Source organism: Callospermophilus lateralis, chromosome 8 (assembly GCF_048772815.1).
Source record: "Callospermophilus lateralis isolate mCalLat2 chromosome 8, mCalLat2.hap1, whole genome shotgun sequence".
Lineage (NCBI taxonomy): Eukaryota > Metazoa > Chordata > Mammalia > Rodentia > Sciuridae > Callospermophilus > Callospermophilus lateralis.
In genome coordinates, this window is record NC_135312.1 from 98,242,634 (window position 1) to 98,264,137 (window position 21,504).

Here is a 21,504-nt window from a genome sequence, read left to right on the forward strand (position 1 = left end):
ACAAGTTCAAAGCCAGCCTCAGCAACCGTGAGGCACTAAGCAACTCAGTGAGACTCTGTCTCTAAATAAAATACAAAATGGGGCTGGGGATGTGACTCAGTGGTCAAGTGCACCTGAGTTGAATCGCTGGTACCAAAAAATAAAAAAGAATTAAAATTGTGCATATCATTTGAAGAACCTAATTTGAAATTTAGCCTACAGAAATAACATAAAGGTGTATATATAATGGTATTTAGTACTATAATTCTATAGTACTGTAATGTTTTATATCAATGGAAACATAATTGCTAATAGGAAGTTAGTTAATAAACTAATCCTGTGAGTACTCCCATGAAGTTATTTTAAAAATTGTTTAAAAATCTGATTGAACTGACCAAACTATTCATGATAAATGACTTTATAAAAATTAAAACCACTATTCTTTACATTTTATAATCTAATCTATGTGTGTGACTGGTACATATAAACACAGGAAAAAGTTGAGAATGATATTAAGCAGATTTAAGAGTTATTAATGGAGCATAAGTTGACTTTCATTACTTACTTTAAATGTTTTTTGAGTAGTAGCATTACAAGTGAATTTTTTTTGGATATGTACATTTAAAGAAAAATTGAGACAGCATTTGCTAAAAAATTGGAGATTTTTAAAAAATCTTGTAAGCTCCTTCAAATGCATTTATTTTTGCATCAGAAGCCTGAAACATAACATAAATATTTACTCAATGAAGGAATGCTGATTACCAGCTAAGGACTTTCCATAAGACATTATGTTCCTACTGACTCAGATTTGTAGACCTGTAAATAAAACCACAATGCAATTAGAAAGGATAATTAAGAAAGAAAATATACCTTCCACAACTTCACTCTTATGGGATTTGATCTGTAAAAACAAGAAAATCTACCAGTGAGAAACTGCCCCCTCTTTCTTGGGGGGAAAGGAAAAAAAAAGAAACCATCAACCTAGAAATCTGGTTTCCAAATAGCTATATGACCTCAGTTAAGTTACTTAACCTTCTTAACCTTCAGTTTCTTCATCTAAAAAAAAAATGGAAGCTATTAACACTTCACACATTCTTGGAAGAATTCATGAAGGTGCTGGGTAAATTGTAGAGCAATATTAATGAGAATATATTAAATAACTAATAAATCAGCATGATTTAAAACTAAGTCAAGCATACCTGCGTCACCAAACATCAGCAAGGCAGCAGCAATTGCCCCATCCATAGTGCTTGTTGATTCAATCAACTAACAGAAAGAGAAAAGAAAAATGTTTTTAAAAGAACACTTAAGAAATATTTAAAACAAACATATTATACAAGGTATTATCATTTAAGTTCATTAAGTCGTATGATCAATTTACACAAAACCTAGGTTATTTAAAAAGTCTAAACTTACCTAAGCATAACTTAAAATTTGATTTATTCATTATCACTATAAAGAAAAATCAAAACAATCAAATATACACAGCATATTCTAGGTTTCTGTCATCTTAACTACAATGCTTCACATTAAAGCCTTGAAAACTTCCTATCTGTGTATTTAGGCACTGAGCGTATGTAGGATGCGGGGAGAGGGACAGAAATGGGGAGAAAGAAAGGAGAGGGGCAAACAAGAGATACTTATGTAATTCCTTTTTTCACTTCTGGGGGTAAAAATTACAATTTGGCTCCTTTAAAAACTGGATACTTGGGCTGGGGTTGTGGCTCAGAGGTAGAGAGCGCTCACCTAGCAAGCGTGAGGCACCTATAACTAAAAAATAAATATTTTTAAAAACCTGGATATTTCTATTTATTTATTTGGTACCAGGTATTGAACTCCTGGAGCACTTAACCAGTGAACCACATCCCTAACCCTTTTTTATTTTGTGGCAGGGTCTCACTAAATTGCTGAGGCTGGTCTCCGGAGTCACTGGGATTACAGGCATGTGCTACAACAGCAAGCTAAAACTGGATACTTCTTACATGAATGAAAGGGCTCTTGATTTTTCCTGTTTCTGAACTGCTTGAAGTTTTTCAAGAACATCTGTATATATTACTTACATTAGCAATTTCAAGGTAATGTATTTATATCATTCAGTAATATAATTTTAGAAAAAAATAAACCATCCCATATTTTTTTCTCATTATTTCCCTTATTTTCAATAAATTACCAAAGATCTTACTTCTTTAAATAAACTATTTTTGTACTAAATGAAAGTCTCTAATCAAATATAAGAATGTTTCCCTCCATACAAATTTTCCCTAATCTTACACGCATAGATATCCTGTAAGTCCCTCTTCTTATTATTTTTTTTAATATTTTTTTAAGTTGTAGCGACATACAATATCTTTATTTTTATGTGGTGCTGAGGATCGAACCCAGTGCCTCACACATGCAAGACAAGCGCTTTACCACTAACCTATAGTCCTAGCCCCCCTCTTCGTTTTCAAAATAGCCAAAGCATATCCTTATCAAGCTTAGGACTAAATTTATATTTCACAACTTCTTAAATTCCTTTATATGGGTCTAAAAACTTGCATACTAGTTTATAAATATCACCTTTAATGATATTTGAACTAATAAGGATCACTTTATTAGTTTCTTGAAGAAACACATTACTTCAAGAGAGTGCTCTGCTTTGGAGTGAGTGATATGCTAAATTTCTACAACTTCAGATATTGATTAATGAAGTCAGAGACATGTATACCAATGTTATTTTCCCACCAAAATTATAAAATTAGAGAAAAATATTTCTGTAGGAATGAAATCTCTTTAAAGATAGACAATCAAGCTAGATATTTTTCAACTCAGATTTATTCTTTTATGCTCAATATTTTAAATATTCCATCAAGTTTATTTGCTGGAAGCTCTTTCCTTATTATTTCTTTCCAACACTTACAAGTATCCTCTGTAACTACTAGCAACTACATCAGTTTTGATTTTAGAAAAAATTACATGAGCAGGCAAGTAATACTGTTGGCAAGGAAAAATGTAGACTACAGATGACACAGAAGTTTCATTTAGCTAACAATAAAGTACCAAAATGATTTGGGGGAGGGAATCCAGTAGGTTCATATTAAAAATGACAGAAAAGATGGTAGTAATTGAATTTACTTTAGTGTTCTTCAAACTGGTAGGCACAAGCCAAGCTTTTTCAGACATGTTTTGTTTGGACTAAACAGCATTTTAGTTTGTCTTTCTTTAAACTGGTTAGTACTAAAAGGAATAAAATGCATGCCATAAGAGAGATAACCTCTAAATCTGCTAAGTAAAAGGAGCCAGTAAAAACTATCACATAATATATGATCACTTTATATGAAATGTCCAGAGGGGGCAAATCAATAAAGATCAGACCAAAAAAAAAAAAAAAAAAAAAAAACCCAAAGTGGAGTAGGGTTTAGGATGTAGTTCAGCAGTTGAGTGCATGGACTTTGCGTCTGAACATATACAAGGCCCTGGGTTCAAACACCAGCACCACATACACACACACACACACATAAAAGTGATTTCCCAGGGCTGGGGGAGAGAGGAAGGAGTGACTGCTTATGGGTAGGAGGCTTCTGTTTGAAATGATTAAAATGTTCTAAAATTGTAGTGATTCATTGCACAACTTGGTAAACAAAACACACAAAAAAACCCCCACCAAATTATACAAAATGATCTTTAGAGAATACAAAGTATATCTCAATAAAACTGTTAAAATGGTGACCGCACTAAATAAAAATCAAACCTTTTAACTTTAGTTGAAAAACATGACTATCTAGTAACAATAGTTATCACTCATAGCTCACATGGCCATATCCTGCTACAGATAAGAAGTAATTACCCCTTTTAGAAAAAGCACATATTCCACAGTATGCTAATGCCTACCACTTCAAAGATACCTGCCTAGCCTATACAGATATAGTAACTTTAAGCCTCAAATTACAAGAAGGGAATTGGTGTAACAGATGAAAAGATAAAAAAAATTGAGAATTTGCAATTATACGATACTCCCCTTCAACTAATAATTGGCAGAGCTACTTGTTTACTAATAAATTATTTACTAATATTTAGACATTTATTCCCTATCTGATACATAATCAATTGGTCAATTTTTATTTCTCTTATAACAAGAGATACCAACTACAGATCAAACTTTATGCAGTCAACTATAGCCACTTGTTTCTACAGTTAAATCAGTATTTCTCAGCAAAGGTGTGAATACCAGGATAATCCTTTCTTATAGAAGACTCTTCAGTACTGTAGGATATTTAACATTATTGGCTTCAGGGCACTAAATGGCAACACCAACCATTTATTATTATGGGGGTGGGGGTGGGGGTGGGTTCTGATCTTTTCTAGTGGGAGGTTCTATTCAAGCACAACTAACAACTTACAACCTACCTAGGCTAGAAAGGTTTACATTATTTTAATAGTTATAGATGAATAATCACACCTATTAACGAGTTAAGAATCATTTCTGGTATTCACCTTTATTAAATAAAATGATAACTAATCATTTCTTCAAAGATAAAGTATCTTTAGCAAACTAACCACCAACCACTAACTATAACATTGGACTCAGGAGAGATTTCATCACAACTACAGCTATAATACCTAATTACTATAAAAGATATAACCTTAAGTAAATCATTGTCACTTCTTTGTGGAAAAAGTTCCTTCAAGGTCTGAAGTTTAGCATCTTTAAGGTCTTCCAATTCTGAAAGGTCTTCCAATTCTGAAATATTATCATTTCTTTGTGCCACGGTAGGAAGGCCTTGGGACTCTTCATCTTCAGATGGCTCAGACCTAAACACATTTTTCAGAAGAAGAAAAACATTTTTAATGTATTGCTAATGCTTTTTCATTATATTGTCTATATGTTTACACAATATAGAACATTTGTGCATTTTTTCAATATTAATTGCAATCTATCTTTGTCAAAGAGTAAAAGAACTGTTTTTCATTTCAATATTGTTAGGTGTGTAAGTCTAATTACCAAGTCAGCATACTTTGAAGAAAATCTCAAATTATCTGGGCTGGCATGGAAAAGAAGAACGGGAACTACCTGGCATTTATTTTGTTAAGATTTAAATACATTTACTAAATGCGCCCCTATTCTTTCCTATTTTTTACCATTACTGTACATCTCAGATACTGTAATCCTGCTCCTAAGAAATCGGGAAACTTACACTGATACAAAGATAAAAGAATTTTCAGGGCTCAGTAATCAGGACCTAAGTGTTAAAACTGGAATGATCTCATTCAATAGAAGTATCTTTGCCAGAAACAAAACAATTCCTCAGCAAAAAGCATTTGTTTAACATGAGGGTTTATTCTTCGACAACTAATTTTAATCCTGTTCCGTTTCATTTCATGTTTGACATTCAGTGTTAATTCACTTCATATATCCTCAGTTAAAAAAAAATCTCACTTTGAAATCTGGTTTGCTATATATATATATAGTATAGGTATTCTAGAAATCAGAACTAAAATAGTAACAAACGGGTAAATTATAAAACCAGAGAAAAGACAGCAAGGTAGAAAATACTGAAGTATATTCCTAATGTCAGTGAATGCAGATTTTACTATGTAGCTAATTCTACTTTTAGACTGCTTTCTAAACACATATTTCTATACATATTTACAATAACTCTCTTGTGTCTTTCAGGGCACTGGTGATGCATGAGAACATTTAAAAGCAAATTCTCAAGGACTAAGAATATGTTTACTACAAAGCTTCTAGGTTGACTTCTTGAACTTTGTTCTAAGAAACTGATCTCATAAAGTAAATAAATCTCTTCCTTTATCATTATACTTTCAAGTATAGAAAGACAATTACACGTGTCTCTTTTCCATTATTATACCTGAACTTATCAATCTTGACACGATCAACTCTGAATTTGCATTCTGCTTCATTACTTTCTTCCTTCCCTTCTTTGTCTCCTAAAGAAATCATTCCAAGTTGGAATTCTTTTACAATTTCTCCCCTGTATAACCACTTTCAAAGATCTTTACTCTTCAGGCTGTCATGTAATTTCTACATAGTGAAGAGACTCACACCACTTATAGTGGGACAAACTCAGGTACCTCTTGATATACTAAGCATTAATAATTATTATGCTTTGGATTTAATTTCCATTTTACAAGAAATTCAAGTGACACGAGGAATTAAATTCAACAATACTGTAAGAATAAAAATGTTTTCTTCAGGAAAAGACTAGATCTCTTCAATAAGTTAAAGTCTCTAAAACAGAGGAGGGGGGTGGTCAAGTATGGTGGCAAACACCTATAATCCCAGCTACTTGGAAAGGTGAGGCAGAAAGATTCCAAGTTTGAGGCCAGGCTAGGTAACTTGGCCAGATCCTTTCTGAAAATAAAAAGGGCTCAATGGTCAAGCACTCGCTTTGCTTAGAATATGCTAGGTCCTAGGTTCCACAGTATCACACAAAAAAGCAGGAGTCAAAGTAGACTATTTTAGTTATAAGAGTTGAATCATAATAATTTAGCAGATGTTCCTTTGTTTGGATCCTACTTTGAAAAAACAGATATAAAATACATGAAAGCTGAATATAAACAGGAAATAGAAGATGACAGAGAATTATTGATTGATAATCATATTGATTTTTTTTGGTGGGGAGGCAGATGAATAGTCAAGTACTAAGGGGGATATGTTAGGATGTCTGTAACTGACTTTAAATATTTCAGCTGAAAATAAAAGGGAAATAGGGAAAACAATCATTATAATCTATGAAGTAGGTTTACAGATGTTCATTATGTACTAATTTTATTTTTTATTTTTTTAAAGAGAGAGAAATTTTTAATATTTATTTTTCAGTTTCGGCGGACACAACATCTTTGTTTGTGGTGCTGAGGATCGAACCTGGGCTGCATGCATGCCAGGCAAGCACTACCGCTTGAGCCACATCCCTAGCCCCTAATTTTATTTTCTTGTATGCTTTAAAAAAAATAAAAGGAGGGGCTGTGGTTGTGGCTCAGTGGTAGAGTGTTTGTCTAGCACATATGAGGCACTGGGTTTGATTTTCAACACCACATATACATACAAAAAGAGGACTATCAAGAACTTAAAAAAATACTTTTTTTTTAAAAAAAAGGAAAATCTATAAAATAAACGAGACAACCACTTGTTCTTTTAAGTGATCTCCTGTTGAAAGCAAGGTCCCCTTTCTCAATGCCAGAGATTCCTGTCCTTTGTTCTTTTTACAGGACTTCTGCTTTATCTTTCTACTCAATCTTTTTTCTGTCTAAGCTCTTCCTCCTAATCCTACAAGATTAGGATAGTAATCTTGTTCTCAAGATTACATTCATAATTCAATTAATTCAATGTGCCAGAAATTTTAGGCACTGGGGACACAGCAGCAAAAAAGTAAATTCTGGGCTGGGATTTTAGTATGCTTGCCTAGCAAGTGTGAGGCACTGGGTTCAATCTTCAGTACATAAAAACAAACAAATAAATAAAGGCATTGTGTCCATTTATAACTAAAATATTTTTTAAAAAATAAATTCTCAGGTGCTGGGGTTGTGGCTCAGTGGTAGAGCGCTCGCCTAGCACGTGTGAGGCCCTGGGTAAGATCTCCAACATCACATAAAAATAAGTAAATAAAATGAAGGTATGAAATAAAAATTAAAAAAAATAAATTCTCGGTCACAAATTTTATTAGACTCATTTTTCCTGCTTCCTTATTTCTGTGTGGTTCCAAATCTACTGTTTTTATTTATTTTGTCCCAACACTTCAGAGAAACTGCTCTCATTAAGGACAAAAATGTCCTCTACTTAGGTAACAGGGATAAAAACTTGCTTATCTAAGTTTCCCTCTGTGGTTGACATTGACAAGCACTATTAATGACAACTGACAAGCCTATCCTTGAAAACTTGGCCCCACCCTCACTCATGGGTTCTCCAAGGTTATTTCTGACTTTTCTTTACTTCTCTGTCCTTAATCTCTAAAACTGGCTCTTCTTTTTTTCTTTTACTTTCTTGAATTACTGATGTTACTTGGGATTCTGTCTTCCATTCCTTCTTGTCTATATGTGCTTCCTTGAATCAACTGCCAAGTTTCTAATACCTACATCAATGGGTTTGGGGGGGCGTTGATTTTGCTACAAAAGAATAGCAGTGATGTCTAGACAGATTTTTTTTTTTTTAAAGAGAGAGAGAAAAAATTTTTTAATATTTATTTTTTAATTTTCGGTGGACACAACATCTTTATTTTATTTTTATGTAGTGCTGAGGATCGAACCCAGCGCCCGCGCATGCCAGGTGAAAGCACTACCATTTGAGCCACATCCCCAGCCCTAGACAGATTTTTGATTATTTTGATTTGATATGTACTACTGGCATTTAATGGGTAAAGGTCAGAGATGATGCAAAACTAATCATACTACAATGTAAATATAAGGCAGAGTCCTCACAACAAAGATTTATCTGCACCCAAATGTCAAGGATGTCAAGGTTAAGAAATTCTGATTGTGCTAAGAATGTAAGATCGGTGATAGAGTGCTAGCCTAGCATAAATAAGGCACTGGATTCCATCGTCAGCACTGAAAATGAGATAAACCCTGACAACCAAAATGCTCATATATGGGAACTGACTCAATTAAACTATAGAACACTCAACTATGGAGCTGAAAAAAGATGAAAGATTATTGCAAATTAATAGTGGCCTGAAAATTCTAAAAACTAACTATTCATGTTTTAAATAACTTTTAATTACAGAATATAATTGTTCTATTTTTTAAATATTTTTTAGTTGTAGTTGGACACAATACCTTTAAGTATTTTTATGTGGTGCTGAGGACTGAACTTAAGGCCTTGCAAATGCTAGGCGAGCGTTCTACTGCTAAACTACAACCCCAGCCCTAATTATTCTAATTTTTATTAGTTATTGCTATTTGTCATTATGCCTAATTTATAAATTAAATTTTATTACAGGTATGTGTGTATAGAAACAAAATGGTATATATAGCATTCAATACTAACCAGTTTCAGGCTTGTACTATTGTCCATGAAACGTATATCACAGATAAGGGGGAGTTACTATACATATGTAGTATACCATCTTTTGTGTACGAAAGAAGAAAAAAATGACAGATGAGCTGGGTGTGGTAGTGCAATTGGGAGGCTGAAGCAGGACAACCTCAAATTCATAGTCAGCCTCAACAACTCAGTAAGGCCTTAAGCAACTCTGCAAGACCCTGTCTCAAAAAAAAATATGTAAAAAGAGGCTAGAGATGTTGCTCAGTGGTTAAATGTCATGGGTTTAATCCCCAGTACCCCTTCTCCCCCGCAAAAACAGATGAAACAAAACCAGTATAACCAAGTAACTAAACAAACTGGTTATTTCTGAGGTGGTATGGGGGCAGGGTTGGAATGGAGAAGAAAAAGCAAAGGGAGTAAGGAAGTGAGACTCTTCTGAGTTTATCCTTTAAAGTTTTGATTTCTGAGATCTTGTTAATATTTTAAATGTTTTCAAATTTTAAAACAGGGGCCAGGTGTGGTAGCCTGTAATTACACCTGTAATCCCAGTGGCTCGGGAGGCTGAGTCAGGAGAATTGCTAGTTCAAAGCCAGCCTCCTGGACAAAAGTGAGGTGTTAAGCAACTCGGTGAGAACCTGTCTCTAAATAAAAAACAGAAAATAGGGTTGGGGATGTGGCTCAGTGGTTGAGTACCCCTGAGTTCAATCCCTAGTACCCTTGGGCCCCACAAAAAATCTAAACAGGGACAACATAAATATCTTAAAAAAAATACAAAGAGAAGTTAATGAATCTAGGTATATTTCAAATGAGTAACTACTCTGAGAAAAATTTAAGTATATACCTTAACTCTAAAGACAAAACAAAACTTATAAATAAATCTCAAGCTCAATTTGTTGAGCCTAATGGTCAAATGATACAGATACAGCAATTCTGAAACTATTCTAAGCATACTTGATGCCTACAAAAATTAATAAGTATACTGATATTGATCAATTTCTGTCAAATAAATACAGAACCAGAGATAATAGCCTTGTAGTGACAATTAGAATGAAGGTATCATTACAAACAAACACAAATTTTCACATTTTATTTTTCTCTTCCATCTGCCCTCCAAGACCCTAGATCATTCCATTAAAAGGGCAATGCCATAACCTCTAACTTCACCCAGTAACAAAGAAAGAACTCTTCTTGTTCACAAATTTAAAAATACCATTCCCTACTAAAAGCAATCCAGAGCTACTTGAGAAATGGCCAATTCCCATTTCAGTCCTGGGGCAGGGAAAGTGCAAGTCTGGAACATCTTGTACCAAGAAAGGGAGGCTCAAAAAAATGAGAGGAATTTCTCAGACAGACACAATGGCCTGCTTGAAGGGGCCCTCATCTGCCAAAACAGTACTTTGTGCATCAAAATGAATAAGCAAGGAGTGGTAGCATTCAACTCTAATCTCAGGAACTTTGGAGGCTTTGGCAGGAAGATCACATGTTCTAGGCCAGCCAGGGTAATTTAGTAAGATCCTGTCTCAAAAGAAAAAGAACAGGGATGTATAGCTGAGTGGTAGAGTCTTGCTTAAAAATGTGTGAGGCCTTGGGTTTAATATTCAGTACTGGTAAAACAAAAACAAAACAAAAAACCACATAGTGATAGATTAGAAACTAATGAATCAGCATCTATGAGACCATAAAGTGGATAATATTGTACTACATAAATAAATGAATAAATTTCTTTACAAAATACTGAATAATAAAAGTGTAAGTTTTAGAGTGACAGTCAGAACATCACCATTTTACAACTACCTCTGTCAAAACTGAGCAAGAATCAAGATGCCAAAACTGAGTTTAAAAGAAAATAGAACCATTACTCAATCCCAAGTATCTCTCCACATTACTTAAGTATTACAAAATGGCAACTTTATAGAAGAAACCTAGCTAGGATAAAGAAAACAGGGTGATCAAAGTTCGTTTAATCAATAAAGGACAAATAGATATCATGTGCCTCCTAATAAGACACACTGAGAAGAACATGAAATCATTTATGGTTTATTCCTTCCGTCTAACTTAAAATTATGAAAAAACACCAAGTAAACCCAAGTATGAAGTCATCCTATGAAAATCTGATTTGTTACTTCAACAGTGAATATCATGAGAAACAAACAAATAAAAACACTGAGAAAATTTTGAGATTAGACAAAATAAAAGAGATACAACAAACTAAATCCAAATGATCCTGGGGAAAAATTACTATAAGATATTCCTCAAAATATGGTACAAGCGGGCTGGGGCTGTAGCTCAGTGGTAGAGTACTTGCCTTGAATGCGTGAGGCACTTGGTTTGATCCTCAGCACCACATAAAAATAAATAAAGATATTGTGTTCATCTACAACTAAATATATATATAAAAATTCACACACACACACACACACACACACACATATATATATAAAAATTCACATACACACACACACACACACACACACATATATGGTCCAAGGATTAACTGCTAGTCCTCCAATTCCAATTGCTTGTCTGTCCATGACAAAATAAGTAATCTGTACTAGAAAGTAAAACAAATACATTAAAAACATTGCTTAGTTCAGCTGAATTTTTTCCATTGCCAAGACTTAGGAACAAATAACCTTGATTTACGATTTAGGGCACACTCCTATTCACAAACCAGTACTTTGAGTAGAAATGCTACAAAGACATTATTAGAATAAACAGTATTATATCAATGTAATTGGTATTCTGAATTTGAAATACTGAAATTATGTAAGTAAATGAATGATAATGCAAATGTGGAGAAATGTTATAATGGATGACTCTTCTTGAAAGGACTGTGGGAGCCGATATTATTTTTGCAACTTGTCTATATATTTGTAACTTTTTCAAAATAGAAAGGAAAAAGAGTGTTGGTGGGGAGGGGCAAATATATCCATTTTCCTCAGAATTAACCATGCAAGACCTTCACTATTTTCTATTTCAGAATGAGGCATACTTGCCATACATTTATGTAAAAAGTTCAATTTAAGAGGAAGTTCCCATCTTACTGTCTGCAGCAGACAGACCTGATCTCTTGCTCTTTCTTACAAAACTTTTTTTCCCACTTAAGTTTCTAGAAGATCATAAAACTTCTATGTCAATAGCTGGCTACGTCTTAGAATCTCCAACAAGTTTCTTCTCATCTCTGACTCTAAAATCCAGAGTTTCTCTGGGCTAAATATTTCAACCAAGAAATCTATTCTTACCTCTACTAGTGTCCAGTAATGATCTCTATAACCACAGGGTTTTAAAAATCAAATCAATATTGTGGATTCCTAAATTTCAATCTGTAACCTATACTTCTCCCCAGATCTCAAATGTCACAAACTCAGTTACCCAGTTACATTTCCACTTAGATGTCTAAAAGTCTTCTCATTCACAGCATGTTCCTCCACCCACAAGAGACACAACCTTCCTTATCTCAGTAAATTATAACTCTACACTAGTAGGGGACCAGGCCAAAAATGTTAGTCATACTCAACTCCCTTCTCTCAAAATCCAAGTGAAATTCATGAACAAATCCTTTGTTCTATCTTCAAAGTATGTCCAGAATCAAATCACTTCTTTTCGCTTCCACAGGAATGAGACTCATCTTGGTCTCAATTTTTTTTTTTTTAAAACTGGGCACTACAGACGTATTTACACTCGCTTTTACTATTTCTCCCCTATAGCCAAAAAGACCCTTAAAATATCTAAGTCAGAATGTTTTACTCCTTTTGATTGATACTCTGTGGACTTCCCATATCATTCAGAATAAAACCCAAAGAACTTATGGGCCTAACATGATTAAAAACCCTTTCTACCACATCCCTTGTGGACCTAGGCCCTTCACCACATGATTTGCCTTCAACTATCCTCAAAAACATCAGGCAAAATTCCACCTCAGGATCACTGTGAACACCCTAATTATCTGGAATATTCTTTTCCCCCATCTGTATAACTTACTTTTGTAACTCCTTCACATCTTTATCCCAGCACTGGCTTCTCAATTAAGCCTTCCAACCATGCTCTTTAAAAACCATGAATTTCACATTTCCCTTTTGTTATTCGTATTTATTTTTTGACATACTATGTTTTATTTATCTTTCTGAGTATAATATAAACTTTAAGAGGGAAGGGATTTGGGGCTGGTTTGTTCATTACTGTATTCTTAACCACAAAATAGTACCTAGCTCATAGAATGCACACAATAAATGTTAAAATTCAATCCACAGATTGAAGAACAAATCATAAGGCTGGAAATGTACTTCAATGGTACAGTGAGCAAGGACCTGGGTTCCACCCCCAGCACCACAAAACAAAAGAAAAATTCGTAAAGCAATAGTACTCATTAAAATAATTTCCCTGTCCATAGAGAGTTAAAAGTATCAAGTTAGGTCTTGCTAAATCTTTTACTGAAAGGATCATTTCCCAGAAAACCAAAAACATATACTATACCACTCAGTATCTGTAAGTTTGGGGAAAATAACAAAGATATAGTGGAGAAAGGTCAAAAAAAAAGGGGGGGGGAGGCAAGAATCCACCAAAATATTTCAAATTAATTATCTTTTCTTTAAAAAAATCTCTTACATATGCACATACAATGGATCTATCAGGCAGCTTACACTATAATCACTGTGTCTTTGTTGAATTTTTTCTCTTGAATGGTACTGGAGCAATTTGGGGAAACAACATCTTCACTATCAGAAGACAAATCAATGTACTGTATTCCTTTTTGATTCTTGAAATACGATATACTTGCTTTCCTTTCATTATCTGGAGTTTCTGGAACACTAGAATCTTCTGCAAAAGAAAAAGAGGAGAAAGACATTTTGAATAACTCAAATTTGCTTTTGATAACTATGATCATGTGCTAGAAATCTCTAATTCTATGCATTATTTCCTTTATAAAACCAAAACTTCCTACATTTATTAAAAAAAAAATTAGTCAACTAAGGCTGGTACTAAATGATTTTGTTTCACAGATAGTTTGCTAGAAAGACCTTAATGCAAACTGTAAAACAGACACAGGTTTGTTTTATATTCTAAACCTTTTTTTTCTCTGCTTTTATTTCTTAGTACTCAGTTCACAACTGATAGAGAATGGAGAACAGAGTTAGAAAGACCTGAATTCCAATCCCTAATCTCTCTATGCCTTCCTTGGTTTCCTCATCTGTAAAATACATGTGCAAACAATCAGAAAAATTTTGCATATTAAATGATGTTTATATAAAGCATTTAGTTTAGTCTTGCTACTAACCAACATCCCCAAAACATTAGCTCTTATGCATACATTGGTATTAAGGGTTAAAATATGCACTCTCTCCACCCCCGCATACATAGAGTCCCAGTCACCAGTACCTTCAAAGTATTTTTGAAACAAAGCCTTTAAAGAGGTAATAAAGTTGAATAAGGCCATGAGGGTGGGGCCTACTCCATTTCACTGTATCTGGAGACAGGCCTTCAAAGAAATGATTGGATTAAAATGAGTTAGTTAGGGTGGGCCCTTAGTCCAGTGTGCCTAGTGAGATACACCAAGGAGAGGAGGGAGGGAAAGAGAGAGAGAAGGGAAATTGCATGGTAAAGGAAGGAGACCCTCATTGTTATACAAAATTACATATAAGAAGAAGTGAGGGGAAAGGGGGAAAAAAACAAGAGAGAGAAATGAATTACAGTAGATGGGGTAGAGAAAGAAGATGGGAGGAGAGGGGAGGGGAGGGGGGATAGTAGAGGATAGGAAGGGCAGCAGAATACAACAGACACTAGTATGGCAGTGTGTAAAAAAGTGGATGTATAACAGATGTGAATCTGCAATATGTATACGGGGTAAAAATGGGAGTTCATAATCTGCTTGAATCAAATGTATGAAATATGATTTGTCAAGAGCTTTGTAATGTTTTGAACAACTACTACTAATAATAATAAAAAAAAAGGGATACACCAAGGATGCCAAAGAAGGAAAGGCCATGTGAGAACTGCATAGAAAGAAACCACCTTACAAACGAAGGAGAAAAGCCCCAGAAGAAATCAAACCTGCCAAAAAGTTGATATTGGAAGTCTTTGTCTCTGGAACTGTGAGAAAATAAATTTCTGTTATTTAAGTTACCTATCTGTGGTTGTTATTACTGTCTTAGATATGTAAATAATTATACCAAGATCTCTCTCCAAGGGGAAAGTCACAAAATTAATCACCCTTCTCCCAATGAAACCACTATTTCCCCCTTTATCTTATAGTAGAAAGAGATCAGACTTAAAAAAGAATTCATAATAAAGTAAAACTATTGCCTTGGTCCAATGAATTAATTATAAAAAATAATGGCCAGATGATCTTTAGCTCAAAGGTAAAAACTAAATAGTTGCCATTAACTACTTTCTAGGTCATCATTAAATCCTCACTTTTTTTTTAATTGTAAATGGACACAATATCTTTTTACATATTTATTTTTATGTTGTACTGAGGATTAAACCCAGTCCCTCACATGTACGAGGCAAGCGCTTTACCACCGAGCTCCAGCTCCAGCCCAAATCTCACTTTTAACAAACATTTAATCCTGAAATAACACTGAGGGACACACAATGTATCCCATTTTTTTAAAAAATATATTTTTTAGTTGTAGATGGACACAATACCTTTATTTTATTTATTTATTTTTATGTGGTGCTGAGGATCAAACCCAGTGCCTCAAACATGCAGGGTAAGCGCTCTGCTACTAGGCCACAATCCCAGCCCCACAATGTATCCCATTTTGCAGTTAAAACTAACAATGAGTGAAAAAGCAACTTGCCCAAAGACATACTGGAGAAAGTAATAAATGTGAATTTCAAGTTTGAGAAGTCTAAATTGTTACACTTAAAAACACAGCCTCCAACCCATGATTGCCACAAAACTGTAGCAGTCAATTTCAGGCTGAATCATATTTGCAAATAACATTAAGTACTTCATTTAGTTTATGAAACAAATCATGCCTCACGCAGTTATACTGACAGGAAATAGAGGAGTATTTTTACAACCTTTGTAAATTTACTGTAGATATTCATTGATACTAAACCCAAACCAGGTATACAAATAACAATGAAACATAATTTGTGCCAAGAAAGAGGAATAAGCAAAATGTTAAATGGTAAAGAGGGAAAACTGTCTGTTCTTCCACATAAAAATAATTAAAATGGCTATTTTGTTTTTAAAAAAATAGATATTTTCATTAGTATATGCAAATATCCCATTAGTAGTATGTTTGAGAAGACAATCTTTTCCAAAATCCTTGTCACTCATTCTCAAAAGCACACAATGAAACAAAATAAGCATTCAAGTCTACTACTGATTTATTTTTGAGGGAGATAAAGATTCAAAACAAAAAACAAATCACCATTGGGAGATTATGAATTCACAGAGACAGTTCAAATCAATTTGATAATCCATAAGGCAAAGGCCATCTCCCAAAGTAGAATAAAAATACATGAACCTTTATACCTGTGAGATAGTCTTTTAAAAATTTGCCATTTTTAATATTCTAATCATGTATTGCTGTAAACTGTTCAGTCCACTAACAAATTATTTACAAGGCAGTTCCTTTGAATGCCAACTAAAACACATCATGAATTTGTCTTTTTAAAAGGACAAACAGACTATAAAAACAACAGATTGTAAAATCTGGTCAGTCTTAATTTGAAGGCCATAGTAGATAGGGAAATAACTGTAGCATCTTATAAAAGATAAACTCTCCAATGAAAGCTCTAAGAGCAATCTCTTACATATCATTCTAAGATGAAATGTGAAAGAAGAAACATTTCAGGTTTAAGTTTGAAAAAAGGGCAATGAGCTGGAGATCTAAGTAACTGGTAGAGTGTTTGCCTATCATCCTGTGTGAAGCCCTGAGTTAGATCCTTAGCACTGCATTAAAAAAAAAAAAAAAAAAAAAAAAAAAAATTAAAGATAACTTTTTAAAAGAAAAGAAAAAAAAAGACAGTCATGCTATTAATTGGACCAATGCAAAAACATTAAACCTTCAAGGGATGGTTTTTTTTAACAATACCTATTATATCTACAATAAAACTGTTGTATCACAACCATATATTGATAAAGAAATGCATATTCACTTGAGAATATAAGGCAAAGACAAATGAGGCTTTAATGTAAGCTCTTAATAAAGAAAAGGGCACAGGGGTTTGGGGTTGTGGCTCAGTGGAAGAGTGCTTGCCTAGCATGTGTGAGGATTTTGGTTCGATTCTCAGCACCACATATGAATAAATAAATAAATAAAGGTCCATCAATAACTAATAAAAATTTTTAAAAAAGAAAGAAAAGGGCACAAAAATAGTTTAAGATGCAGAACAGCGTTTTCAAATACTTTTGACTCGAACTCATTGTAAAAGACATATTTTAGATTATGATCCTAAACACAGATTGTTAGATAAAACTGAAAGATTCCAGAAAATCTTGGTATAGTTAATACACTCTGATTATTTTCTCTCCATTAACAATCATATATATATATTGAGTCAAAACCAAGAAATTGGGCTGGGGATGTGGCTCAAACGGTAGCGCGCTCGCCTGGCATGCGTGCGGCCCGGGTTCGATCCTCAGCACCACATACAAATAAAGATGTTGTGTCCGCTGAAAACTAAAAAATATTAAAAAAAAAAAAAAAAAACAAGAAATTGATTTTATGACAAATTATTTATGACCCATAGTTTGAAAAACACTGATATAACAAAACTCATCTATTCTCTGGCATATAATTAAATCTACACTTAGACTTTGTCTGCTTTTCAAGTACCCTTAAAACTTAACAGTATTTTTACACAACAAAGAGAATCTCAGTAAATTCTCCAAAGACCACATTAGATGTCTCAAAAAACAGTCAAATTACAAGTAAATGTTAATAAAATCATGTTAGCAAAGTTTCAGTCACTTGCAAATTTAAAAAAAGGGGGGGGGACATAAACTACTTAAAAATAACTTTAGAGTCCAAAAGAAAAAAGCAACAAAAATATAAAAATCTAGGACACATTATATTTATGTCACAACACTTAAGAATTAAAATAATCTGGTAAACTAATATAAGATTAGAGAAATATATTAATAGCCCACAAGATATAAATATACAGAGGAATTTAGAGTATAATGATAATATTTTAAGGTAAGAAAAATAATTTTTCTGTGGGACATGGTGGTACACTTCTATAATTACTGTGACTTGGGAGGCTGAGGCAGTATTTTTGAGACCGTGTCTCAAAACAGAAAATAAATAGGTCTAGGATGTGGTTCAGTGGTAAGGCACCCCTGGGTTCAACAGCCAGTACCAAGGGGGAAAAATTAATTTTTTATCAAATGCCTCTGGAACAAATGACTAGTAACTGGTGAATAATGAAACAAGAAGAAAATTATATCATTCTTTCAACAAAATAAAGTTAAAAAAATAAATGTGAGGGCTGGGGTTGTGGCTCAGCGGTAGAATGCTCATGTAGCATGTGCAAGGCCCTGGGTTCGATCCTCAGCACCACATAAAAACAAATAAAATGAAGGTATTGTGTCCAACTACAACTAAAAAATAAATATTAAAAAAAAAAAAACATTGCAAAACCCACAATGAGATACCAAATCACACCATTCATGCTGGCTATGATCAAAAATGGAAAATAGTTAGGGATGTACCCTACTGGCAGAGGGCATGCTTAACGTATGTGAATTCTGAACTCAATCCCCAGAACACACACACACCAGAAAAACCCAATAACAACAACAAAAACACCAAAACCCAAATCAAAACAAAACAAAAAACCATATTGATAATAATAATTGTTGGTAAGGATGTTAGTGGAGAAGGAAAGCCTATGCATTGTGGGTAGGAATGTTAAATAGTGCAGCCACTATGGAATAGTATGGTGGTTCCTCAAAAATTTAAAAATATAATTACCACATTATCCAGTAATTCTACTTCTGGATATACACTCAAAAGAACAGAAAAGCAGACCATTGAAGAGATATTTATACACCCATATTTACAGCAGTACAATCTGTAATAGCCAAGAGGTGGAAGCAACCCAAGTGTCCACTGATGGATGAATAGATAAACAAAACATCTCACACACACCACACACAAAAGGATATTATTTAGCCCTAAAAAGGAAGAAAATTCTGAAATATACCATAAATAACATGGATGAATCCTGAGGACAATATGCTAATTGAAACAAGATAATCAACAATACTAATAGTGTATGATTCTGTTTAATGAGGTACATAGAACAAATAAATTCAAATTCATAACGACAGAAAATACAATGTGGTTTCAGAGACAAGGGAAATAGGGAATGGGGAACAGTTGTTTAACAGGTATAGAGTTTCAGTTTTGCAAGATGAAGAACTTTAGAAATTGTCTACGTAACAGTGTGAATGTGCTGGACTGAATACACTGTACACAGAACTATACACTTAAAAATAGCTAAGATGGTAATTTTTAACCTTTATGTGCATTTCTCCATAATAAAAATTTTAAAATAACACAAATATGCTCGAAGAATATGGGCTAATATATTTATAATGTGGAAATGCCTGTCTGATCAGAACATAAAACCCAGATGTATTAAAGGATGAACAAACTGATAATACAAAATATAAAATTTGCTGTTTTCTATGGCTACTTGGGAAGCTGAGGCAGGGCGACTACAAATTTGAAGCAAACTTGGGTAACTTAGAGGGACCCTCTTTTAAAATAAAAAAAATTTTAAAGGGCTGGAGGTATAGCTCATTGGTAAACTACCCCCAAGTTCAATTCCCCAGTACCAAAACAAAACAAAAAAAAAAAGTGAAGCTTTTCTGTGGCAAACAAACAGGACATTATAGTTCAAATGTTTGTGTCCTCTCTAAAAATTGGTATGTTGAAATCCTAACCCTTAAGGTATTTGGAGGTAAGGTCTTTGGGAAGTGACTAAATTATAGGGGCAGAGCTCTCATGAATGTTATTAATGATCTATAAAAGAGGCCAAAGAGATTTTTTGCCCATAAAGGTATGTGAGTTACAGAGAAAAGACTGCCCTCTATGAGTGGGTTCTCACATAATGAATGTGCTGGTGTCAGAATTGAATTTTAGTTGCTTATAAGCTACCCAATCTATGGTAGTTTGTTATAGCAGCCCTAACAGACTAAAGAAGAAAAAAAAAAAAAAAGATGAAAAATGTACAAATCATTTATCAGAAAAAGAAAAAGGAAAAAATACACTGAAGTTTTATACTACATCTGAATACTTACTGTAGTTACTTATTGGCTACAAAATTGTGATGCTAAAACAATACACTCAGGTTTATCATTCAAAGGATCAAACCATTTTACTAATGGCAAGGATAACAGAAAACTCCTAAGCAAAGCCAGGCAAAGGGGAATGAAGTTCAAAAAACTGAGGTCTTATCCAAGATCCCACAATCTGTATAAGTCAGAGCAACGCTCTCCAGAAGCCTTTTTAATAACAGGTATTCAAATTCCCCAAGCACACACTGCAACTTCACTCTATTCCAATCTCAAAAAATGATCGATAAACCCATCTAATTTTATTTTCTTCAATTTTTCCTCCTAGGTAAAATGTGTTTCAGTTCCTCTGAAAAGTTAAACTGTCCAACTGTGCTTCAGTTGTCAAGTATTTGATTCCTTTCCTCAGATACCTCCTTCCCTTTGTCCTTTTTTTACTAATATCTTCCTCTTGACTAACATATATCTCTTCATGACACTGTATTTCTATCAAGCTATTACTCCCCCGTTTCCTTTCTTGAAAGAAATAGTCTTCATCTCACCATTCTTCTGAAACTGTTAAAAGTTAACAGCAACCTTTAATTTTTTCTTTTTTTGACTTCCAGGACACCTAATTTATGACTATTTAAGTCATCCTTTTTATCTTTCATTGATTTTCCTGCTTTTGCCATCCAGTGTTGATGTTTCTTACTGTACACTCTGTTGGGGAGGTCTTTTGTTAATTACAACAATGACTCCCAAGTAGACTTCCTCAGATTCAGATCATTCTCTGAACTTCAAACTTCACTTTGGTATGGAAATATAACAAGTAACACTGCTCAGTGTATTTTAATCTTTCCCCTAAATGTACTTCCTAATTGAGTTGGTAGTGTCAATTACCCAACTGTCCAAGCATGGAACATTTACCTTTAAATTATCCACATTCAACTGATGACCAAATACATATCATATAAAAACTCCCCTAGAATTCTTCCTGTCATCCCTATAGTCAATTCCCTATATTGAGATTTCAATTAATAGAACAGCTTCATTAATGGTCTTTTCATGCAAAAATATTCTACAGTATATAACAAATAAAGTCCACCCCACCTTGCACAGCAGATAAAGGTCCCTTACAACCCAGCAGCTTCTATTTCTACTTTTTTAGCTTCATCTACACTGTCTAAAACCTCCTCTTTCACAAGTAACAACCTCTTCTCATCCTCTATACACATACAGTACAATCTTCAAGGCATCATTTATTTCCAACCCTTTCATCATTTGTTCACCCAATAAATAATGATTA

General features: G+C 33.8%; 2 protein-coding genes across 3 annotated transcripts in view; both read right to left on the reverse strand.

Annotated features, from left to right (window-relative positions):
- The window catches only part of Pdlim5 (PDZ and LIM domain 5), a 595,024-nt gene that overhangs the window by 392,386 nt on the left and 181,134 nt on the right, over positions 1-21,504 (reverse strand). The window lies entirely within an intron of this gene.
- Smarcad1 (SNF2 related chromatin remodeling ATPase with DExD box 1) overlaps positions 1-21,504 on the reverse strand; it is a 75,118-nt gene that overhangs the window by 47,101 nt on the left and 6,513 nt on the right. For both annotated transcript variants that reach the window (XM_076864414.1, XM_076864413.1), the window contains exons 3-5: positions 13,600-13,777; positions 4,602-4,770; positions 1,179-1,245 (exon numbers count right to left, since the gene is read on the reverse strand). In XM_076864414.1, the coding sequence (XP_076720529.1) occupies positions 1,179-1,245; positions 4,602-4,770; positions 13,600-13,777 (414 nt within the window). The remainder of the gene's footprint in view (positions 1-1,178; positions 1,246-4,601; positions 4,771-13,599; positions 13,778-21,504) is intronic.